A 24,516-nucleotide genomic window follows, 5' to 3' on the forward strand; every position below is an offset into this window, starting at 1 on the left:
ATTTAATTTCCAGCTAAATAGTTGAGTTAGACAAAGGATGGAGAGCAAGTGATGGAGATACGTTTATAAAAAACAACCCCTAATTAAATTACATATTGTGCAAAAAATTGAATGTAACAGTTCTTAGCATTTTTATACTAAATGTGACAAAAGAGTACAGTCCTTGATAATAAAATGCTTGGTCCTGTGAAAACAGAGAGGAAAATTTTTATTTGTTTGCCAGTGGTCTGATTCAGAAGTCATGGGACCCACAAAAAGTCTGATTTTCAAAACCTAATGGAGACTTTCCATTACCCCAACAGATTTTAGGTCAGACTCTTAAAAGCATATGACTGCCTACAAATGCATTGTGTAGCTGTCTGGCCCATAAGTTCTTCCCCAGATGTTGAAATTTAAAATAACTCTTCATATCAAGAGTGCTAGAGCTTCAAAATTGGTAAGAAATAAAAAGCACAAAGTAACACTAAGAAACCTACTACTCTAAATGCATACACTGAGACATAAGAAAATCAACTGCATCATTAAGTCCTGAAAGACAGCTAACAGTCATGCAAAATGCCTTCCACCTGACAACAGTTTTCTCTTATTGACAACATACTCATTCCCATCAGATATTTCAATATTGCAAGCATTGTCCTCTTCCAGACACCCAAGTTTGAGTCCAGGGAATCCTACGGCGAAGGCAGTGGAGCTGGCAACTGTGCTGAGGCTTTTGAGTCAGTAGTGCTTCCCGTTCTGCAGTCCAGGATGGACTGAATCATCCTCCTTAGTACATTGTGTTACAGTAAAAAAAATTACCAGAAAAAAAATAAAAAAGGGAAAGAAGAAGAGAAAGGGAAAAGAAAAGGCCAACTAGATAACCCCAAAGTCAGCATTTGTTTTAGTTGTGCTTAAAAATGGGCTTTCACTATGAAACTACTAACAAAACAAAACTAAATGCTACAGATTAATTACAAAAGCAAATAAAAAGGACAATAAAAAAACCCAAACATGCAGGAAAGAGCTTTCAGAAGCAGAGTCTCGTGACTTGTCAGGTAATGGTTGGAGACTGACCTAATTATATGGGAACCTTTACACCAGCTTTGGACGTGCTTGCTTCTGTGATTCTGTTAAATATTCGGGAAAAAGCAGATTTGGACCACTCATTTCATTGACGTTTCTGAAAGTATTTTCTCAAACAAACATTTCTTTTGTCAACTGTATTTGATAAACAAGAGTAAGTGAAATCAAATGCCCTTCTTGGAAGTCACAAAAACACAGACTGAATCAGGCAAATTTTAATCCCAAACTTCTTCCTTAAAAGAAGCTTTGGGTTTACACTCTTTGGTCTCATAACGTATTAGTCCCATTAGGAGACCTATTTTAATATAACTTTGTTTCTTGAATAAGACATATTTAACAGCAATTTTCATCCGTTCCACTTCAGCAGCAGCTAGGACAAAACAAAATTCTTTATTCTACAGGGCTTCCCAGTTGCTTCAGCCTTGCCATTTGTCCCCTTAATGTCCTCCAAGCCCCTGCTGACAGTTCTGACTTTGCTCATGCTGAAAACTAGTGAAGGGCAGGGGATGCTTGATGGGACCACAGATCTCAAAACCCCTTCATCCACAAAATACTGTTTTTTCAAATAGTGCTGTTCCCATCTGTGTACCAGTTTGTATTCGGCATCTTTAAAAGTAGGCATGTAGATCTGGAAAGATTTTGTAACTGGGCTTAAATATCCACCACCTCTAATTATTGCACAATTAAAATAATAATAGTAGGCTTTTTCGACTAATCAAATAAAAATGAACATTTAGTTGAACATTTCATGAATGTTTCATATCAGTCAGCAAATAAAAAACACTTGAATTTTTATTGCAATATTTGTTTGTGTTACTAAGAGCTCTTTGAGGCATCAACCCACTTATTTACAGCATGTTTGTTCTCTGGGATGTCTTAATAAACTATATGCAAATAATTGGGGAAACAAGAACAGCAGCACATAACAGCAGAAAAATTCTACAAGAAGCCTAGTTTTTTGCTGGCGGGTTTTTCCCCTAGTCAAACAGACAGGTGAAAATTCTTCTTTAGGAAAGTGCATGCAGAGCATGCACGGTTTCTGGAGGAAAATTACTGTACAGGCTGTTTTCCAAAAATACTGTGGCTATAAAACAACATTAGATGGTAAGTTTGTGAATAACAAAAGTTAAACCCCCTAAGAGTAATGAGATTCATTTGACAATTGCATGAATGTAAGATAAATATTGTTCCTTTAATTTGTGCTCTGACCACTGAGGACATAGCTTCATGGACAACTTTTCAGTAGCACTTTGATCTATGCAGTGACTTCTATGAGACTGACAGATCATTTACTAGACTATATTTTAGATGGATTATACACCCTATTCAGTTCATCAGACAGCCACAGTAAACAAGTGTTCATACAGGGAAAATATAAGGGGAGAGAAAGTAAATACAGGTGAAGGAATCAAAGAATCACAGAATTATGCCAAGTTGGAAGGGGTCCACAAGGATCATCAAGTCCAGCTCCTGGCCCTGCACAGGACTATCCCCAAGAGTCACACCATGTGCTCAAGAATATTGTCCAAACAGTTTCTTGAACTCTGTCAGGTTTTGTGCTGTGACCATTTCCCTGGGGAGCCTGTTCCAGGGCCCAACCACCCTCTTGGGAAAGAACCTTTTGCTAATATCTAACCTAAGCCTTCCCTGACACAACTTCAGGCCATTCCCTCAGATCCTGTCACTAATCACCACAGAGAAGAGATCAGTGTCTGCCCCTGTTCTTCCCCTCATGCAGAAGTTGTAGACTGCAATGAGGTCTCCCCTCAGTCTCCTCTTCTCCAGGCTGAACAGACCAACTGACCTCAGCTGCTCCTCATACGTCTTCCCCTCAAGGCCCTTCACCATCTTTGTTTCCCTCCTTTGGACACCCTCTAAGAGCTTAATATCTTTCTTATATTGCAGTGCCCAAAACTGCACACAATATTCAAGGTGAGGCTTCCCAAGTGCAGAGCAGAGATGGGCAACCCCCCTCCCCTGACTAGCTGGTGATGCTGTGCCTGATGCACCCCAGGACACAGTTGGCCCTCCTGGCTACCAGGGCACTGCTGACTTATATTCAACCTACCATGGACCATGATCCCAGGTCCCTTTCCATGGCACCGCTTTCCAGCATCTCAATCCTCTGTCTGTATGAACATCCAGAGCTGCCCCATCCCAAGTGCAGGATCCGGCACTTTCCCTTGTTGAGCTTCATATGGTTGGTGATTGCCCAGTCCCCTAACTGGCACAAAGTACAGCTTCTGTTTTCTTTTTTACTTTTATTAGGGATAAATGAAATCATTAGCAGGTGTGGCATTGAGGTGTTCAGTCTGCTCATTTGACAATCTCTCTAAAAAATGCAGTTTAACTCCTAGGAAGACATCCTTGCTAATGCAACCATATTGTAACCTGATGTATGTTTCAGATAATCTATTTGAAACATGAAATGATAGACAGGAGTTTCATTTGTCACATCTTCCCCTGAAGATATGTGAAGAAAAAAAAACCAGAACTCACCATTATTCACCAAGACATGGAGTGGACAATTCTTTGCTCTAAACCGCTGCACAAATTGCCGTATAGACTTCATGGAAGCCAAATCACAGTATAAAAACTCCACTGGGAAAGAAGAGGAGATGAACAAAAAGAGTTAAGTCTGTTACAATGATATAAAAACACACTTATATACATCAACAAGGACTCCTGTGATAATGTCACCAGTATAGTAAAGGTTTTTGAAATAAACCAGACTTTTCAGAATAATAGGTGAAGCTGGACTCAGAAGGTTCCTTCTTTCTCCATTCTCTATTCATTTCTATTTTTAAACTATTGATTCTTCCCAGAGCAAATATGGGGAATGTTGCAGCCAGGAAGTGAAAAAGGGTGTCAAATGCAGCAAGTATGTCCCAATCCTACCATTTTTAGTACTGCTACTATTTAGGAAGAGGGGCTACAGTTCTGCAGCACTGAGAGAATCAGGACATGGCAGCTGGAAATTAAATAGGGAGAGAAGAAGCCATAGCAGACACCACAATGTTTACCTGTGTTTCTAATTCCAGTATGCTGCCCTTTGTTTTTTTCCCAGATTATCTGCAGAGTACATGTGGTCAGAATAGTTTACAAAATAAAACTTTATTATGCTCATAGGAAAGATGAGCAAGAGGGTGCCCATATGGTGACTCAACTGATCCCTGATAGCCAACACAAGCACCATAAGTAATGCTGTGGCTCCTGTGGGCATCCAGGTCACCTGGGAGCAACAACCAGTCATGTAAATGCTAGTTAAATGTGGGTTAGAGTCCTGCTGACCCTTGACTCCAGCAATGGCACTGTGATTTGAGAGAAGCACACCTCACATGGACACTGTGGGCAGCACCCTGCTTACCCTGCTGGTGTTGGTAAAGTAGCAGGGTGGCAAGGGCAGGGTGCTGGCAATCTAATTATACCAACAACCTTCCTCAAGGGGCAGGGTGTCAGTGTCTCAAAATGTATTTGAAACCAGTGTGTTTTCATTTCCAAGAACACATGTGTCTAACAAGCATCCTTTTGTCCAAAGCATTTTTCAGCCATTGACCTTCCCTAGAACAAATTAATCAATTTAAATAAGAAAGATCACTTAAATCCCCTAGTAACTTTAAACCCATCAGGTATGAAAATTCTACTCCTGTTGCAGTTGTCCAGCTTTTAACCCCTGACTCTTGTAGCACTGCCTCATCAGTTGCTTTGCCTTGTATGGCCAGACATTATCAAGGTTATGAAATAAAAACAAGAAGTGCCACCCCCAACTTCAGTACCTATTCCCGTACAAACAATCCAAATTCTTTAGAAATTCTGCAAATGGGAAAAAGAGAGAAAATTATGACCTTGACCAACTGTTTTCGCCTTTAACAAAGTATATATTGCGTGATTGGCTTTTGGTTTGTTTCAGCATTAGCTATGTTCGAAGCAAAAGAGTGTGAGCCTCTAGCACAGATATTTGTCTCTCCAATGGTGTGCTGCATTTCACTGTGGGAACGCAAGTCAGCTGGTGTTGAACCTCTTACAGAAAGTGAATTTTCTAAGGACCAAAAGATGTTTCTAGTAGAGAAAGTCAGAGAGTACTGAGTGACCTTCAGTGACTAAGTCCAGCAGTGAGAAAGGCAAAGGCTTGCAGAGTGAGCCCTTAACCGTCTTGTTTGATTTCAACAAACTTCCAGATCTCCCAAGCTGTGGCAACCTCTGCACAGATGCCCAGTCTCCAAGATGGTTTTGGCCACATCAGAGGACTGGGGTTGCAGAACTTTGCACTGTTTTCCCTGCTTTCCTCTGCTGTCCCTCCTCCCGGCCCCAGGGCTGCTGCCCTGTGCTACACAGGAAGGAACAGCCACCCCCTTGCTAGCACATGGCTTCCCCCACCTCTTCATATGAAAGAATCAGCCTTTAAAAGAAGAGCAAATTAAAGATATACAGTTCTTCAAAAATGCTAAAGAATGCCTTTCTGATAGAAAGATCAAACTGCTGGGTAAATAGGCTCCAGTGCAGGCTGTAGTAAGAGACCTTTCTCATACTCTTTTTCCTGGTCCATCAAAGATATTCACCAAACTGTTTCATCCTGTCCCTACTAAGCCTCCAAGCTATGATGCCTCATAACATGTCACTATAGTAAGAAATTAGGAAGGCCTTCAGGCACAACAGCAAGATAAATAAAAAAAGGCAATCACAACTGTAATTTAATTCCTTTACAGGAGAACAGTTCTTTCAGTTCCCTTACTATGAGGCTTTAATAAGCCTTATATATTTTCAACCTAGACAGTATTAGTCCTCTGAAACTGTCTTAGTGAATGTATGTATATAAATCACAGAGTGGCCTTTTCCATTAAAAACCAACGAAACAACACTTAAATTTCAGTTATAAGATAGTGTAAATACATTTTTTCAAAGTGGCTCTAAATTCATACCATTCCAACAACACTGGTCCATAAATAGAAACGGACAATTTCTTGAGCTCTCTGCAGACCTTTAAGAGGTCTGCAACTTCATGTAATTTCACTGGTGCCCTGTACTTGGAGATGGTAAGGAAATGCAAAAGTTATTAACTCCTGTGAAATAAGAGACTTGCTCAGCCCATTGCTCTTGTGACCTGGCAGCTGTATAAAGCCAAATAAGTAGCATTGTAATTGGTCAGATACACAAAACCTGGTCGTACTAACTTGTTAGTAACTAGTGCAACAAGGAATGGAGTGAAGACCTGGGTGAAGCTTTATGCTGATTCTGCTGTTGCTTTACTTCTTCAGGCACCTCATCAAGGAAAGAGAATAAGAAAAGCATGATCAGGTTCTTAGAAGGCAGTTATTACACTGCCAGTGGAGGAGTCACTTTCAATACAAAAATATTCATCTTGGTACAGGAGGCATTAGACTTTCATTAGCTGCAGTATTCTGTGTTACGGTGCAGGGTCCAACCACTTCCTCATCACCTGTATGGACTCTGACATTATTATTGACTCTCCTGGATTATACTAATGCCATTATATATAAAAGAAAAGCAGACCCCTGGGAACATTCACTAAGCAAATTTTAAATCTCTCCCCTTATCTCACCTTGAAATTGTCCTTTTCTGCATTGCCAACAACAGTGGTAGTTAGATAACCTGTGTGCCAGTGAGTGTGCTTTTCAGCCTGACCAGTGCAGTCTCATCCTTCCTGGGAATTTTTGCTACTCTGTGATCTCCCCTCCCTTAATTTTGCAGCTTTGCAGAACAAATGCCATCCTTCATTATGACTGTACAATGCCCAGACTACTAGACCAAAGCTATCATTACTAAACTTATTTACTTGCTTATTTGGGAAACGTGTCATCATTTTCACTATTTGTAAAGCACTCACCATGAAAAGATCAGAACATGCTTTGGAAAGGAAAACAAACAAACAAATCAACCCCCAGACTTTTCTTTTTGCTCACAGGGCAGAAACACTAATGGCCAGAATTGTTCGTGCTCATTCGTGCATGGCGGCTCTTTGCCAGGGGGGCGGATTTACTGGCATGAGCACTGCATCGACCGAGGTGTTGTTCCACTCCAGAAAGACTGCCAAAATACAGCTCCAAGTCGTGTGCTGACTCAGAGGCAGGGCCTTGAATGAAAAACAAGTTTCTTCTTTGTCCCATGGTGCAAATATTTGATTAATTTTTTTATCACTGTACTGAAGAATTACAAAGTTAGAAGCTACAGAAAATGAAAAGTTTCTAGAATATTTTGAAGCATGCAAAAATATACTAAGCATACCAACTTTTTAGCTCCCTTAATTAATAAAGACCAGTGTTTAATAATGTGAGCAAATGACCAAACCTAATAATGAACTAGCAATGTGGCTTGAATTACTTTATGGAAACAACAATAGCAAAGGGTTTTCCATACAGGATAGGTATGAGCAAAAAGAATAAGTGCAAGAAAACTGAAACACTCTGAAATTCTTATCTTTTACCACAATAGTAGTCATTCTGCTTTGGAATTTAATAATACAATAAGCTTTGAAAGCTAACTTGTTCCTTTCATTTTATTATGTACAAAAATGGGCAACAGAAGCTACATACACCATAAGCTACATATAGAATATCTGCAGCTAATGCTACTGAAATACTCAAATTTCTAACTCCACTCATCTCTCCTTCTCCTGTACTACTTGCTTTCGGCTACTTCTATAGTGACAGAGATGCATGTATTTCTTTCTTCTACTGGATGTGTCCCATCATCTTATCTAAATAATCCTTCCAATGAAAGCAAGTGCATCCATAATTGCCAGATGCTGTCTAAAATTTTCATTCTTATAAATATTTTTCTACTCTTTTATTGAAATTTGATTACTCCGTTGTCAAAAAGTTATTAGCTACTTAAATACAGAAGGAGCACAATTTCCCCCAAAACACCTAGAGTTACTTATACCACTAACTACATATGAATAGATATGTATATGATGGTGCTGCAATTGCTGCTTTCCCTAATTGCTTTCTTTCAAACATGTAGCTGAGTCATGCAGCACCTTTTCAGCAATGGAGAAGTCAGCATGTTTTTCTGGCTGCAGCTCGAGAGGCCCATACAAACCCCACAAAGTCACGCTGGCTGACCACGTGTGACACCACTGAGCACCCGTACTGTGCAGTGCTTGTTTCTACACTGTACACCCTCTGCTTGCTTGGTCATGGTAACTAAAATTAGAGGACCTGAAGGGCTAGAATCTGGTAGATCCTGAAGAGCTTTTTGAGAACATGAGCCCCATGAAAGCCAGGAGGACGTCCAGCGTTAGGAGACTGACACAGCCCCTGAGTGCTCACACTCCCCTGAGCTTTCCACTTGGAGTCAATGCCCCCATTTCTGTCTGCCTGCTTTTTCACATCATTAGCACACCTTTGTTTTTAGCATCCAAAATTCTTCTTTGCTTTCCATGCCAGAACTGTTGACTCTGGCTGCACATTTCTTGTGTTTGTATCACAGAACATAAAAAGCGTGAAAGGGGAATTTCAGTCTACTATGAAAGGAAAATTCAGAAGCAAAAAGAATGGACACATATGGCAGTCATTGATCAGGAACTGTAACTTCACTGATCATCTTACTACAGGAAAATGCAACGTTTTGGCTTCCACAAATACACCACTTAGGCTTGATTTAGATCAGATTAAGATAAAGCCACCTACCAACTACCACATTTTATGCATTCAACTCTACTTCAGCATGTTGAAATAATTATGGACAGCTACAGCTCTGTTTCGGCAGAAATCATAAGTCAAAGTCAATTTGTTTTTGGTACTTATGCCAAAGAGTTTTCCATCATGCTTTCACCGCCTTTGTGTTAAAAACACAAGCTGCAAGTCTGCTCAGCAAGGCAGGGAGACAAGAACTTGTTCATGGTGGAAAAAGGACCACAGAAAATACTGCTTTGCCTGTTCCTGCTTGCCACTCATCTATTCAGTGTCAAGATTCCAGTCCGAAGAAGTACTTCTCCAGCAGCGAACGGCAATGATTCCTCAACAAGATAATAAAAACTGGTGCTCAGGCTCAAATTTGGCCTTTCATTTGCTATTCTGCCTCACAGAGTTATACTTTGGCATCTGCAGAGCAGCAAGGAGAAATGCCGTCCTGCTCATAAAGAACTGAGTGTGCTTCTGAGCACCTGCATAGTGCAGCAGAGATGTTTATCAGAAAGGGCTCTTTAATGAATCAGATACCCATGATCTGGCAGATGCTGCGCTGCAGAACTAGGTGAAAATGAAGCAGAGTAAACCTCAGGAAAGAAAGAGTGAACTGGGAGGAGAAGAAGATATAAAGCAGTACTGACTGGAGCCTCCTTACTTTTGTCACTGCACTGTCCTTGCTTACACTATTAAACAGTGGCTTTGGCTGGTCCAGTCTTCAGAGACATGCTTGGTATCTCCCTTTCCCTGTAGTCCTCTCTTCCTAAAGTAAGGTGCCCCAGAATAAATTCATCTTTCTCAGCAAGGTCTGCTCATCTGCTTACACATCTTCCAGCCAAAATAAAAGTTGTCCTCAAACAAAACAGGGCTGCCAAGGGAGGGGAATGAACTTCTGGCCAACTGAGGTCAAAACTGTGGGATGCTCTATGACAAAGCTGTGAATGGAAAATGCAAAAGCAGTTCTAGGCTACTAACACAAACCTGTGGTTTATCATTGTGCCAGATGGGTATGTGTGAAAGGACTTCCAGGTAAATAAAAACAAACAAAATCCTTCAGGCATGCACCAATCAACTACTTACTGAGCATGATGAGAGATGGTCCTCATAAATGCAGCAAGCACAGTGTTCCCTATTCATGCCATGCTTCTGCCTTTATGCACTCGATGACCTCTCTGGCTTTTACACCACAAGTACTCTAGAATCTCACCCAGTCAGCATGAGCAGCCAAGATTTACAAGAATTAAAGATTAAATTGATTAACACACAGAAAATCCTAGTATGTGCCACTGTACCTATGATACTGGGTGACCCTTAATTCTGGTTGTGGTTATGATGACAATTCGCTGAACTTTGGCTCCTAATCCTTCAGACTATTGTAAGTATGTGACTGTGAACAAAAGCATTGGCTGTGGTCTGCTGGGCATTTTACAATTTGTGCCTGATATTATTCTCTGTCCTTTATTAGTCTGAATAATTTTTGGGTCTTTTTCAGACCACTGATCTTTGATAGACTATTAACAGAAATAATAAAGCATAGCTAACTCTAGCATAGATTTACTGTTCAAGCTGATTCTTGTGATATGGCATTGAAGAAGCAGACGAATGTAAGACATCCATCCGGCAAAGTGTGTGAATGCAGTACCATAGAACAAAATAGTGAGCATATTTAAAGATATACCACTTGGGTATTTTTATATTAAAAAAATACTCAGAACTTACTCTAGTCTAGTTTGTCTACAGCCTTCCAGCAGGCAAGCAAGAGAACAAAAATTCAACTGCTCCTTTTCTGAGTCATCCATTCTAACACCACTAACTTTAAAGGCAGTATAAAGATATGAACTTCCTGTGCCTAATGTTAGCCTTTGTAAACAGTCCCCATGTGTCATCCTCCAGGCTGTTCAGGGGAACAAAAACTCTACATCAGTATTTACAACATAAGAGAAATCTCCCTGGAAAAATATTAGAAATTCAGGTTTTTTGCTTTCTTATGAAGGTTTGAATATTGTCTGCTCAAAGAGGTATTATAAGAAAAAGGCATTTTGTGGTGCCATTTCTTAACCAAACAGGTTATAAAAAAGTCTTCAGCTTTCTGAGATATACTTTCTTTCTCAGAGGTGGAAGATTAAAATTAAAAAAAAGAGATTTGCTTTCAGAATCTGAACAGTCTGGCTTAGGTACTTTCAGCTTCCACAAGAGAAGTGTGTGGCCTAGTACAGTGATCCTTTAATTTATTATATTCAACAAACACCCCAGTAGCTCTTGTGTACTGGTTAATCAAAATGGCCAAAATTTAAGGGAAAGAACAGTGTTCCAGTTCCATCACTACCAGCAGCTCATATGACTGCCAAAATATCAGCTCATCATAGGAGAGACTCCTGAATGACTTCACACAGCATGTCCCAGAGCACTTGGACTTAAAAGCAGTACAAAACAGAGGCAGCCCGTCTAAAGCAACACAAATGCTCATACATTATTGCAAATTGCAACACCAGGTGGGATGTTATTTAAACATACTACCATTTTAGCACAATTCATACAAACATAGCATGCTCTGGGTTTTGCAAACATGGGAGCAGTGCTTTGTTGTATAATATTTGACATTTTATGTTCAGCAGGGACAGGGCTTGAAAAGAAATGACCTGACATCAGTTTGTCAGGAGAGTAACCTTAGGAAGTGGTGGCAGCAGGACAAGAGCAGTGGGATCCACAGTCAGCTCTCAGGGTGACAAAGGTTATCTTAGCTTCCCCTAGGTAAAATTTCCTCCAGATTATCCACTGGGGAAATTTGGGGTCTTTTTGTTTTTTTTTAAATAGCAAATACAATAATAAATACATATAAAACTTCCTCGTATGCTCACTGGAAATTAGATGCCATCTGTCTCTTCCTCCTCATGTGTTACAGTGCTCATCACTGAAGTTTCTGACAGCAGAGAGATCAAGTACTCTGATATCCTGTAGCTATGGGAAGACTTTGTTTTCACTCCACTGGAGAACTGTTTTGGGAACTCTTTTGTCACTATTTCTAGTATTTATGGATGTGACTTCATGTAGGTTGAAAGGAAATACGATTTTGGCTTTTCATAGGACCACTTAGAGCCCTGTGAAGAAATGATGGGAAAATGCCATCACCATATCAATTTCAGTCCGTGCCTAATATTTGGAAGAAAAAAATGGTGTTGCAGTGAAAATGCTTCTCATACCTCTTTTTGAGGTTTGAGGAAGGCAGCCTTCATTCATCCTGTTGCAGATGAGCATGTTTTCTTCCCTCCAGAGGGACTAAAACCAAGAGGACAGGCCCAAGCAAAAATCTGCCTTGCCGGGACAGAAGAGCTCACAGAGAGCTTCTCAAGATTCATCATTTATGGACACAAGAGAAGAATGGTTTAGAACACATTCATTACTATTATTGCCCTCATTGAAAGGAGATTGGACTAGATGATCTTTAAGGGTCCCTTCCAACCCAAACTATTCTATGATTCTACATACTTTCAGATGTAATTTCCTCTTGCTCCTGGGTGAACAGATTTTTATATTAAATTTCATCACTATATTTTGTGAATTGAAAATATGTTTCTTTTTATTCTCAGATGACATTTACTCCTTAGAGTGGCTTAACTCTACACTGTGACTTAAATCTCATTTAAAACCTCAAAGTATATGGCACATATGGGACACACACATAACAGTGTCCTCTATTGACACTTTCAGTCAGCAATGAAACTCTAAGTAAAGAGCTTTTTGGATGTAATACAGAGTCAAGCTATAAATGAAGACAAAAGTCAGCCAGGCTTTTAGAAAATGACAAAATAAAATGTACTTCAGAGCAAGTTAGGAGCATGAGTCTTCCTAGAAATTATGCTGATTTAAACTGGTATAGTTCTGCAAAGTATACAGAGCTCTCATTTGTTTCCAGCTTCTCAGCCCTGGATTTGCACATTCCCAATGAATCTTGGGTTGCATACCTTCAAAGTTAAGATATCAAATCACTTGTATAATTTGATGGTCAGGGACACATACATGCATATGAAAGAGTGATAGCATAAAAAGGGCTAGAGACCTTTTGTTGTCAGCATTCTCATGCAGAATATTTTATTAGATGAATACCCTGACAAAAACAAGCACGAGCACTCATCTGGAGCTGTTTCCATCTTGACTTGCAGAATTTTTTTTCTATATCAACACCTTAATGTTTACAAGCAAATTGGATTTATTTATTTATGCAAAACATTTTCTCCAAGCTAGCCAAACCCTACCAAATTCAATTCAGGTTCAAATTAGCTACCTTGTTCATATCTGTACACCCTAAATCTTGCTTCCCTCAGCCTCTCCAATTTATTTAACTTTTAATGTGAAAGAAGCCTTCACATTCCCAATATATTCAATTTGGAGAGAGAATCAAGAGCTTCAGTGAAAAAGAAGCTCTTCAGATAGTGAGGGGTGTGCTAAAATAGGGCTACCTTAATTACAGGCACTCAGACAGGTAGAACAGACATTTTGTTTTAGTAATGAACCTCCAAAGCCAATTAGCCTGCTTTTGGACTGGAATAGCTCAGCATTGATGATACCCCAGTTCCCACAGTGGCCCAGAACTGAGATAGGCCATTTGGTCATTGTTGGTGCAAGTGTGCCTTTTGTCATCTATGTAATTGTCAAGAGACATGAACTGACTTCTAACTTTCAGTCTTATAAATTTTACCTGCTGTTACAGATAAGTATCAAATGTTTCAGTCAAAACTCAGAATGCAAAAAAGCCATAGTCTGCCAAGCAGGAGCTTCTTTTCATAAGCCAATATCAAATATATATTTGGAGATCCGAGAAAAATCACTTCTAATAGGCCCATTTCTTAGTACACGATCTAGGCATTTCATACACGATATCAGCTTTCAATTCCTGGACAGTCTTTAATATCAGAGAATCAATATGTGGTGGCAAAACAACTCTCACACTGGCTACATTTCCTGAAAAGAACATGAATTTTCTGAAAATAACAGTTTATCATTTCAAAACAGCAAAATAAAAACCTCCAGTCTGAAGAAGTATGTTTGTAATAAGCTTTGGTATGACCACAAAAACACCAAATTTTTTGCTCCACACCCTCAGAGGTAACACAAAGAGGCTGATAGTGTCTCTGCCTTGTAGTACTTCAAGGACAAAAACTTTGCAGAGTCAAAAGAAATAAAACAAAGAAGGGAGCAATATTTCCAAGCTCCAAGAAAGAATAACTTTGAGTTGTCCACAGTGCAACATCTTGTGCTCTAGACATTAGAACTATCCAAAACACATATTTCAACAAAGACTACTTTCCTTTTCCCAAGAAGTTTTCTGCTTTTCTCTCTCATGTCAGTCCTAGTGCCCATGAAGCAAGCTTGAGAGGCTCTCAGATCCAGCTTCAAGCCACCTTTTTTTCCTCTTTGTTAGAGATATCCTTCACTTGGATAATCAAGTCACTCCTCCCCTGCAGTGGTTGCAGTGGCAGCAGAGCTGGTGGACGGGAAGCAGTGGGAGAAAGTAGCAGAGGTGGAGGAGCCACAAGAGGCCAGGGCTACCCCTTTCACCAGTGGTGCAGATTTAGGGCCAGGTTAGTCACAGTTAACCTCCTTTCTGACCCAGTAGCACAGCTACTCTCTCCTCACATCCATATCCCTCTTCATTCCATCCACACAGGTCTGCTGGTGCACCTGCTTCTCCTGGCTCATGCCAACCTCTATCTGGGATGTTATCTGGGTTCCAGTAAGGGAATATAAATAACCTTGGGTAGCAATGCTGTTGTCCTTTCCCACTCCTCCAAGAATCAGGATACATAGGGTTACTTTTTCCTTTTCTTCAGATCTGACACTAGGCTGTTTCTCTTTCATGCTTAAGCAAGCTTAGGTCTGCAGAGGGCTTCTAAGATATGATTCATCTGACCTGTTTCACAAATCTAGTTTAAGATGAGATGAATCACGTCTTACAACTGTTTATTCCTCTCTACAGACTGCAAAAGGAGCTTGGGGACACTGACTCAGATTTAAACCTCTGCATTATGAACCTCAAAAATTAGGCAATTAGAATCCCAGCCTTCAGTTTCAACTAATAATGAAGAAACAGAGAAGGAGAGAAAAAATCAGAGAACTATGCATGTGTGCAGATGACTCAGTGATATACAGCATACTCAAGATTTGGGGGAAAAAAAAAAAAGAGAGTGAGAACTTCTGGGAGAATCTTGCCAAAAGCTCAGAGATAGTTGTAACACAAAGAAAAATCATGATGGCAAAAGATAAGTCTTGCAGGGAGTGTTTAAATTCTTTTCTTATTGTGCATCCCTCTGAAATAACTGTGACTTCTCAACAGAAAAAATGAAATATTGTTCAACATTCTAATTGACAAACAAAACCCAAGAGTCAAAGAAGATAAAGATAATTGTATTGGTTGGTTTTGGTGAAATTATTATGTACATGCACATAACTGAGACTGAGCTTAAGCAAACTGCAAGACATTACAGTATTTCCAATAATGACAGTATAGCTATGCATCTCAGCTAAGAACTGGCAGTCGTGCTGCTGATCTATAAATCACACAGCTCTCACAGCTACTGATCTGCTGCAGAGATCTTACAGGCAAGCAAAGTGACAGGAAAAAGAAGTGGAGAAGAATAAAATGCTAAGAATAGAACCAGTCTCTAGACTGCTGCTTCACAGGCTGCCCTGTACACTGGATCCCACCTCCTTTCTTATTTTACTTCTATACAAATAGGTATTTCTTGTTATTTTTAAGAATGTATTCATATAAAAAAGGCTTTGGCTTTTTTCCTTTGAGTTGGATTCAAAATTTAGATCTCTCCCCTCAGCCCATCCTATTTTGTTACTTTGCTGTTATCATCTCAGCTCAGTTGGTTAAAACCTGGCTGTAATAATGCCAAGGTCATAGGTTCAATCCCCTGTGTGGGCCATTGCCTTAAGGGTTGGACTCGATGATCCTTGGGGGTCCCTTCCAACTCAGAATAGTCTGGGATTCTGTGATTCTGGGATCTCACTCCTCTTGCTGGTCTTCCAGAATTTTTTACATGATAACTCTAATGTTGTCTCCCTATTCAGTGGCGAGGCTTTAAATTAATTATCTTTCATAGCACTTCCCTGCTAATGCTGACCTGGAATTTCAGGCAATGTCAGCCAGAGTCACTGAGAAAGGAGCCACAGGGTCCTTGTCCTCCAAGTAATCAGTGCTTCTGGTATTTTCGGTCTTCTTGAAGGCAAACTGACTTTCAGACATCTGAATAATTCTTGCCCTTAGGAATATGCGTCCTGTGTACTGTTCAGTATTGGCTCACGGTGCTAAGCATTTTCAGTAGACATTTTGAGAAAATTCTTCCTTTTTTTAAAAGAAATACCCCTGGAAAGGCTATGTCCAGCTGGAAATAGTATACTCGTTTGGGAACTATTTAGGAAAGAAACAGATACTTTTATCTGCATAACCTCCTTTTTCTTTCAATAAAATCAAAACAAAGTATTTTTTATAAAGGTACATCTTGGGGTAAGCACCAGGTGAAGGAAAAGTGGATACTTAATTATTTCTCCTATTCAAAAATCCGACTTGTGCATTACAGTCTTTTACCAGCTTTTGCCTTTACACCAGCTTTAGAGGAATAACTACCTGCACAGGTAAGTCTTGTATTCTCAGTCTTTAGGCTTTCTGGAGATGCTTCCATTATCTAAACTAATTTTTAAAAAGTGTTGGTGGAATACTTCTCCAGGTCTGATTTTCTCACCTGCAGAAGGGACACGAGGTACAAAGCAATGTGTCCATCACACTACAGTGACAGCAGCTAAGCTTGCTGAATTGGTGAAAGAGATGTACAGCATTCTTAAATGCATAACAACTGTGTATGAACCTATTTCTGTGTACACCTGCTCTCTAGTTAGCAGGGAAGAGACCAGCATCAGATAGAATGGTCTGTCTTTTAAAAGGCAATAATCACAGCACTGTCTTTTCCTTTGGTGCACACCTTTCATGGACAAGCCTCTAAGAGAGGGGAGGGAGAAAAGATTCTCATTAGTCTGCTTATGCCTTAGTATACCTCAAATACAGTTAAACTGGATTTTTCCCCCATTCTGTAACCTAAGAAAAATAAACACAGAAAGACAAATCTCTTTTATATTTTCCATCTGCTGTAGGGAATTAATAATGTATGAAATTACTCGTCCTACACTTTCTGATGTATTATTGGCATTTGGTTAATGAAGAAGCCAGAAATTCTCCTCATCATAGACTATTATTTCAAATATGTTGATAACTGTGATCCTGACACTACGAAGAAGAGGAATAAAGATCTGTACTGGCAGGATACTGGATCTGAAAACATGAAGGGTTTTGATTCCTGCTTAATGCCCAACTAGCATTTTTGTAGAAGAAAACCCCAGACATGTATATTGGGAAAGAAATCCTTTAACAGCAGGTCTGGGTCTGAATGGCACCATTTGAATACATTTTGAATTGCTGCAGAGCTCCAGATTAGCAGTGCTGCAAGATCAAAAGTCTGTAATGCAAAATTTTAGTATTGCAAGTCGCAACATATAAAAACCACACTGCCTGCTTCTAGCAGATTCTCACCCACCATAGTGCCTCCATAAGCCTAAGTTTATGGTTCAGCTCTACATCTATAAAAGGCTGCATCTGACCTCCAGTGCAAAGGTGTGCATTGCATAACCCACCCTGGTGCTGTGTCGGGTGGTGGGTCTCCTTCCTGTCCTCCTCCTCTCATCCAGGAAAAGGCAGCGCAGATGAGCTGATCCCCACATAGGAGAACATGTCAGCTCTGCCTGGGGGAAAGGGGGGGAGTGGGGCTGCTGTGAGACTTGGAGCAACCACTCAGCCGTGGCCTCTCATGTGCTTCTTCCAGTAACTTCATAGGAGTGACACAGATCTTCTCAACTATTATTCTGGGGGCCAAAGAACATTTGGTTAGCCATGTATAAAGCTCTGGAACAATACATTTCTAATAGGCAGGTAAAGTGCTAATTTAATGGTAAATTATATATTTGGGTTAGCAACTTGGCTGCTTTGTTTGGTTCTTTCAGACTATTTGGATGGCAGCCATCAGTGCTCTGTGATTTATCTCTATTTAATTTTTCCACTTTTTCAGACCCTCGGCTGTTGGTAATTCAATTTCTGGCAACTGCAGACCTTCACTCCCTATTATAAGTTATACCCCAAGGCAGACATACCACCATCTGCACTGCAACGATGGTGGTAGCTAGTGGATGTGAAGAGGCAAATGTCCAGATGCCACTTGGGCTCTGAAACAGCTTTAACATACAAATGACTGTTTGGATCAGAAATATTTTTTGAATCCAAATACGAGCCTCTCAAAAACACTCTCTCAAGGGACCCCTTCACTCTCTGTACTCCACTTCAGCATTTTGCTTGTCCCGACAGCTTTAACGGATGCAGAAAACTAAGTATTTTCCTTTGCTCAGCCTCCAAAATCATCAAAGGAGGAACTAATCCCCATCCAGTCATCCTTCATACACATTCACTTCACTTTGCACATCCTCCCTTATCCTCTCCTCCCAAACTCCATGCTCTCCAGAAGAAATCTTCTTTTGGGAGATTTCTGGCAAATCATCAACTTCTTCTTTCCTGAGAAATACATCCTGTTCCCAGCTGCTGGCAGCAGATCTCCACAGGCTGCAGGCACAAAGCAGCAGCACAAGTTGCTGCTGCATATAGGAGTAAGGAGGCATCATGCCCTCTCCAGTAAGCCTGGAAATGATACAAGTATTGGTCTGAATTAAAATGGGATGATTATATTTTAAGCAGAAATTACCCCAAAATCTTTCTAAAAAGCCCAAAAGGACATCATCTACAGACAGTGAGGTGGAAAACAAATACGTGAATGGCTGCAGGATCCCCCCATTTGTAGCACCTGGTTCCTGACAAGAACCCACACTGAGGGTTGCTCAGATCAGCACCAGTATAGCTCATCTTTCTGACCTCCTCTATGTGACACAGGGCCTGACCCCACACTTAGGCATTCCTGAGCCAAATCTCTAATTTTTTAGTGGGCTGCAGCACAGCTTGATAAACTTCTAGCTGAGGGAAGCTTGCAAGAAACAACAATGCTGCCACTTCTCCACTGGGGTAGTTATTTTGACATGTGGGAAGCCCGTGTGGCCTTGGTTGCATCTTCCTGTCCTCTGATGAGAAACGGCCAACAGTGGTTATTTTGCATGATAACCAAGGGGGTGGAGAGCTGCTCATGACACCACTGAAGAATTTCTTTTTTTTCCTTCTATGTCTCCTTGGACAAATATTTAGATGCATGAACTACAAATTTACTGGTATCCCCTAAGCAGAGATCTACCTGATATTATCTAAGGCAGAGTTTCCACTGTGTCTACCCAAATACTTCTGTATCTGTCTAATAAAATATCTTTGAAGTTTCTGGACTTCACAGTGAGAATGCTGTAATTTTCTCCTTGTTGATAGGCACATTTATGATCTATTACACACATCCAAACAGTTTGGTGGATGGCAGCTCACAGTGCTCAGCCTTCATTTCTGTTTTAAGGCTACCTTTCCAAAGAGAATGAGGTGAAGAAGAAAGACTTCAAACTCTCTAACACCCATTCTCTAATAAACTATTCTGCAAGTCATGACAAAAAGAGTAAATCAATCATGAATATTCCTGTCCCTGTTTTGGAAACAACTGCATTCTTGTTTTCTGAAGACACATCTTTGCTGCTGCCTCAGCTAAGTCAATGAAAAAGAAAGAGAAGCCAGAGAGAACAGAGAACAATATAAAAGATTTGGGAAGTGCGGAATTTAATTTTGCCGGAGGGCAATACTCACTTTCCACATAATCTGAGTATTTTTGTGGAATAAAGGACTTGTTACAGCTTGGCAATGCTTTTTAAGAGATTTAATTTCTAACAGAAAACAAACCCTTTAAGATGCTTGATTTGCATTGTTCTAAATTATTACATTCTTTAGCTTTAATCAACCTGGTTTTGATCACTGCTCTTTTAAGATATATTTTATTAACAGAAGCAGAAGTTACATTGTCCCTGCATAAGCTGTGACTCACAGCTATGATTTTATACTACTTTAATGTAGGGCTGTTTTCAAAACTGCCTCAAAAAGTCTGATATGCAACTAGTACATCAGCCAAATTTTAAAAAAAAAAAATTTTTTCCAGAATTACCAATGCTGACACCTATTTTAGCACCGGCAACCATGGCTACAATATCCAGTCAATAGTTTTTTTACCTCAGTTGGAGTGATCAGCAACCATTAAATGGCAAATAGTGTGTAATCGAGGTATGTGAGTGACCACTAATGACATTTGAAAAGTTACAGATTAGGTTTCACCCATGAAGATGAATAACAGACATTTTTGCTCCACATCCAGAGCAGGGACTCTTTCCATGCTCCTCCAGATTGACAGGGATAGTTTGTCCACAAGAGCAGTTTCTTATCCGCCTTTGCCCTCGGTTTCCCGGCTACTATGCTTTTGTGGCTGATATAAATCTACTGTCAGGAAAGGGACAATTTATGTTACTATTTTTTTTCCTGGATGTAGGGTCAGGGTGCATTTTGCACAGTACCTTGCAGGACAGCTTAGCCTTAAGCAGAATCCAGAGCAACATCTTTCCTCCTCTGTATCACTGCTCTGTTTCCTTGTGCTGCAGTTGCATTCTTGTATTCTTTCAGTCCCTCTTTAAAATCTGGTTTTGCTTATGGTAAGGGAAGGCATAAATTACACAACCTTCCTTCCCCCTGAATTCTGTTTTCTGGAGCTTTTCAATGAAAGGATGGGAAAGAGGGTGCATCTGGTGCTTAAAAAACAGTGGGAGCAATCCTTCTGGTGTCAAGAAATACACATCTCAAGAAGAATGTGTGTTCTGCATTAATTCCTGACAAAAACATATAATCTTTCATTTTAAACTATAAGATTTTATTTTAATTACAAGGGGGAAAATAAAACCAAGTTATTAGTGGGAAAATGACAAAACTGATGACTGGCACAAGAGAGAAGCTTACAGCTGGTAATCATCCAATTTAAAGAGCATAGCCGTGCTCTCTCAGAGGTTGTCTGAATGCTCCTGTTATACTGTGGTCAGCTTGTGATAAAGCCATGTAATAATAATAATTAAATCTGGAACCCAACGAAGTTTAGAGATACAAAGAGTGCAAGTAATGTTAATTCTGTAACACACCTTGGGTAAAAAATCTTGACAGGTAAATTGCTCTGCAAAAGCACAAGCAAAATGGAAGAAGGAAACTTTAATCTGCAATGACAATCCAGTGCCTTAATACAAAGTTTCACCACCATAGCTCCAAAATAAAATGCAGATCAACTGTCTGGTTTAGTGAAACCTTAAAAGTTCACTGGATCATATATAATTATTCCAATTTCCTAAGGATGCAAGAATAAAAAGGATCAAAAATAAAAAGGTTTTGAAAATATACTTTTCTCAATATCACTCTGCTTCTAGAAAAAGCAGGAAAAGCTCTAATATTGTCCAAACTTATAATTTTCACATTTTGAGCAGACCTTGCTCCTTCCAAATAGAAAGAAAAGCACGGACTGCAAAGCTTTCTAAGATACGGTTCTAGAAAACCCACTAGTCATGAAACCCCCTGACCTAAGTAACCAGGAGAGTCAGCAAAGATTAGCATGCAATATAGCTTATATCCTTAAACATCACAAGATTAGAAGAGCCATAGAAAAAGGTGTGATTGTTTCCTACAAATAACAAGATTCCTGTAGGCCCTTGCTGCACTTAGAGTTTAGTGGGATCCCTTTGAAGCCAAAGGATGAGCTATCATGTGCAAGAACATCAAAGTAGTCAAATAATGACACATTGGTGTGGCAAACGCTATGGCTTTCCGTTATCTGTTCACAGCTCTGCTTTTCTGCAGGGCAATGCGGATAGCATACCAATGTGCACAGGGATGGCCTAACGGATATGAGTACTTGTCCATGATGATAACAAATGGTAAGACTATCAGGTTCACAACAAAGCATGGAATTGAAAAATTACTAATTCAGTGTTCATATCACATTACCCAATCTACCTCAAAAGAATACAGTGGGAAAAACTGTTATGAATTTTGAAAAAGCATTAAAAAATCATCAGACCATGCAAAAGACATCTTTCTAACCTAAGCACTCTTTCCTGGCCACTTATCACATTTATGCCAGCAGTCTCTATCCTGGATCCGTTAAAATGTAGCATTAGTTAGGGAAAGTATGTGGTGCTTATTTGAGTGTTTGAGAACTGCTTGAACCCAGGGTTTCAAACAGCTTTGTAAGCAAAATTGTCAAGAAGGGTAAAGTATAGGAAAATAATTATATTCATTTGTAATTAGTTCTTTCACTATTGAAATGCAAAAATTGATTTGTGAAAAATAATTAAGAACTCTTTAAGAGTGAAAATACAATGGTAGTTTTCTAAATTAATTTAACAGTTGACTTATTTTAATTAGTGATTGTTGTAGTTTGGGATTATTATGTAAATTCTCTCCCCTGCCACTTAACTGCCCAGGCCAGCGGTTAACAAAAGAAGCAGTTAACTGCTGTTGATCGCTGGGGTGGGGGCAGGTTTGTCTCTTTTGGTTTTTTTTTTGGATATTCTCGGCAGTCTTGGCTCGGCGGAACGGGGGAGTGGGGGCTCCAAGGAGGCAGGCTGCCCTGCTGGTTACTGCTGGGGTTTTCCCTGGCTGTCTTGCCGCTGCCTACTTCGGATTACTTTTTCCTGCCGTGCTGCTACCTGCCTTGGATTTGCTGCTGGTCGCTCGTACCTTTTCTGCTTCTTGGACGGGGAACACAAGGGAAAGAGACTGGGTCCATCGGAAAGCCCACTGCTCGTCTGTTTCGCTGGAGAGGGACTGAAACTCACTCTGCAGCCAGCGGGCTGTGACAAGGACACTTAAGTATAACCTTTTCTCCCGGAGGAAAACCTGCTGGGTTTTGTTGTTGTTTTTTTTTTCTCCTCTTATGGTGTTGGGGAAGTGGGTTGCACTAGTCTGTTTACATATATATATATATATATATAGCAGTTATCCTTCTTGTATTAAAATTCCTTTTCTTAAATTTGATAAAGAGTGGTGTGATTATTGAGGAGGAGGCCCCTCCCCTGCTTGTGGGTAAAACATTTTGGTTTTTCCCCTCAAACCGAGACATTTCTTGGCGCCCAACGTGTGGGGCTTGTAAACAAAGAAGGATAACTGCTATTTTGTGGCACCATGTGGGTCTTGAGCTTAGAGTTCATCAGGACCATCCTGTATAATATATTGGCTTTTTGTTGGTACAAATTCATGCCAAAAGGAGCGGCAGGTTTAAGTCTTATCAACAAATCAATGAGCAAAACTCAAATAGCCGCAATTATTATTGAGTTCTTACTCTGGATTTATGGTGCCATGAATTCGATGCCTTTGGATGTCATGTGGGTGGTGCTCTCCAGGCTGTTTTCCTGCCGCAACCTAAGCTGCTACCTCTGGGGATTCAGTGATAATAGTACGGACCCTTGGGAAGGAACAAAGGGGAATCTCTTCTCCCAACCCTTTGTCCATTCCCCATTCAAGTCTGCTACAACAGCTTTTGAGATGTTTAAATTCTCCCTGGATGCCAGAGATATCTTGCTCTTTATGGTTTTTCTGCAGGGTTGTATCCCTGCAGCTTACAGAATGTTTGAAGGTAGGGCCAGGGTTTTTCCAGAATGCATTCAGAAACCTAGCCCAGTGAAGGGGGAAAAGCGAGAGAATAAAACCCCTGATGCCACAGTGAAGGGAGAAAAGGATGAGGCTAAACCAGGAGGACAGGCCAAGCCTATGGAAGTTGCCCCTATTCAGAAAAGGAAATATAAGACCAAATTAGACCATCCAGCAGACGATGAGGGGGCTGCTGCACCTCCACAGCAAGCAGACCCAGAGCCTGAGATTATCACTGAGTCATTGTCATTTGATAATCTCCGTAGTTTGCGGAAAGACATTGCTCGACACCCGGGTGAGCCCATCCTGACTTGGTTGATCCGAGTTTGGGACCTTATGGGTGAAACCTTACAACTGGATGGTGCTGAAGCCAGGTTTTTGGGGGCTCTGGCCCAGGACGTGGCTATTGAACAGGTGTTCGTGAGGGAATCAAAGCCCCTTTCACTCTGGGCACGACTTCTAACGAGTGTAAGAGAGAAGTTTGTTTATAGAGAAATCCTGCAGGAACATCATATTAGGAAGACTTGGAAGACGATGGAAGAAGGAATTTTACGTCTGAGGGAGATGGCAATGATGGACGTGCTTTTTGGAAGAGGTGGGCAAGCCAATAATGACCCTGACAAGGTCAGATGCACACCACATATGTGGTGGGACCTTTCACGCTCGGGGCCAGCTGAATACACCGATTTCCTGGCATCCATGTATAGGGAAGAGAACCATGAAACAGTGGGCGCAGTAGCAAATAAGCTCCGGATATATGAAAGTATGACCCACAGCCCAACGCAGGCCCGTATTTCTGCTGTAGAGACATTGGTTGAGAGTCTCAAGACGCTGCCTGCAGAGGTAAAAGCGATCAGAGAGGAAATTAGGGAAAGTCTCCAAGTGGCACCAGTGCGAATGAGAACCTCTGAAGTCAGAGCCAGACGCCCCCCAGCCAGAGGAAGTGGACAGACCTCACGAACTGAGATGTGGTACTTCCTGGCCAAACATGGAGAAGACATGGGACGGTGGGATGGGAAACCCACCCGTGCCCTTGCAGCCCGAGTACAAGAACTGAAGGAGAATGGAAGAAGGTCAGTGAGAGTAAGTGCAGTCCCAGTTTCCCACGGGCAAGAA

General features: G+C 40.6%; 1 protein-coding gene across 5 annotated transcripts in view; it reads right to left on the reverse strand.

The window, feature by feature from the left end:
- The window catches only part of DHRSX (dehydrogenase/reductase X-linked), a 218,515-nt gene that overhangs the window by 64,297 nt on the left and 129,702 nt on the right, over positions 1–24,516 (reverse strand). For 4 of the 5 annotated variants that reach the window (XM_071548368.1, XM_071548350.1, XM_071548342.1 and 1 more), the window contains one exon: positions 3,562–3,663. The exons of the other annotated variant lie outside the window; for it this stretch is intronic. In XM_071548368.1, the coding sequence (XP_071404469.1) occupies positions 3,562–3,663 (102 nt within the window). The remainder of the gene's footprint in view (positions 1–3,561; positions 3,664–24,516) is intronic. 5 annotated transcript variants of the gene reach the window in all.

Source organism: Pithys albifrons, chromosome 1, assembly GCF_047495875.1.
Source record: "Pithys albifrons albifrons isolate INPA30051 chromosome 1, PitAlb_v1, whole genome shotgun sequence".
NCBI classification, from domain to species: Eukaryota; Metazoa; Chordata; class Aves; order Passeriformes; family Thamnophilidae; genus Pithys; species Pithys albifrons.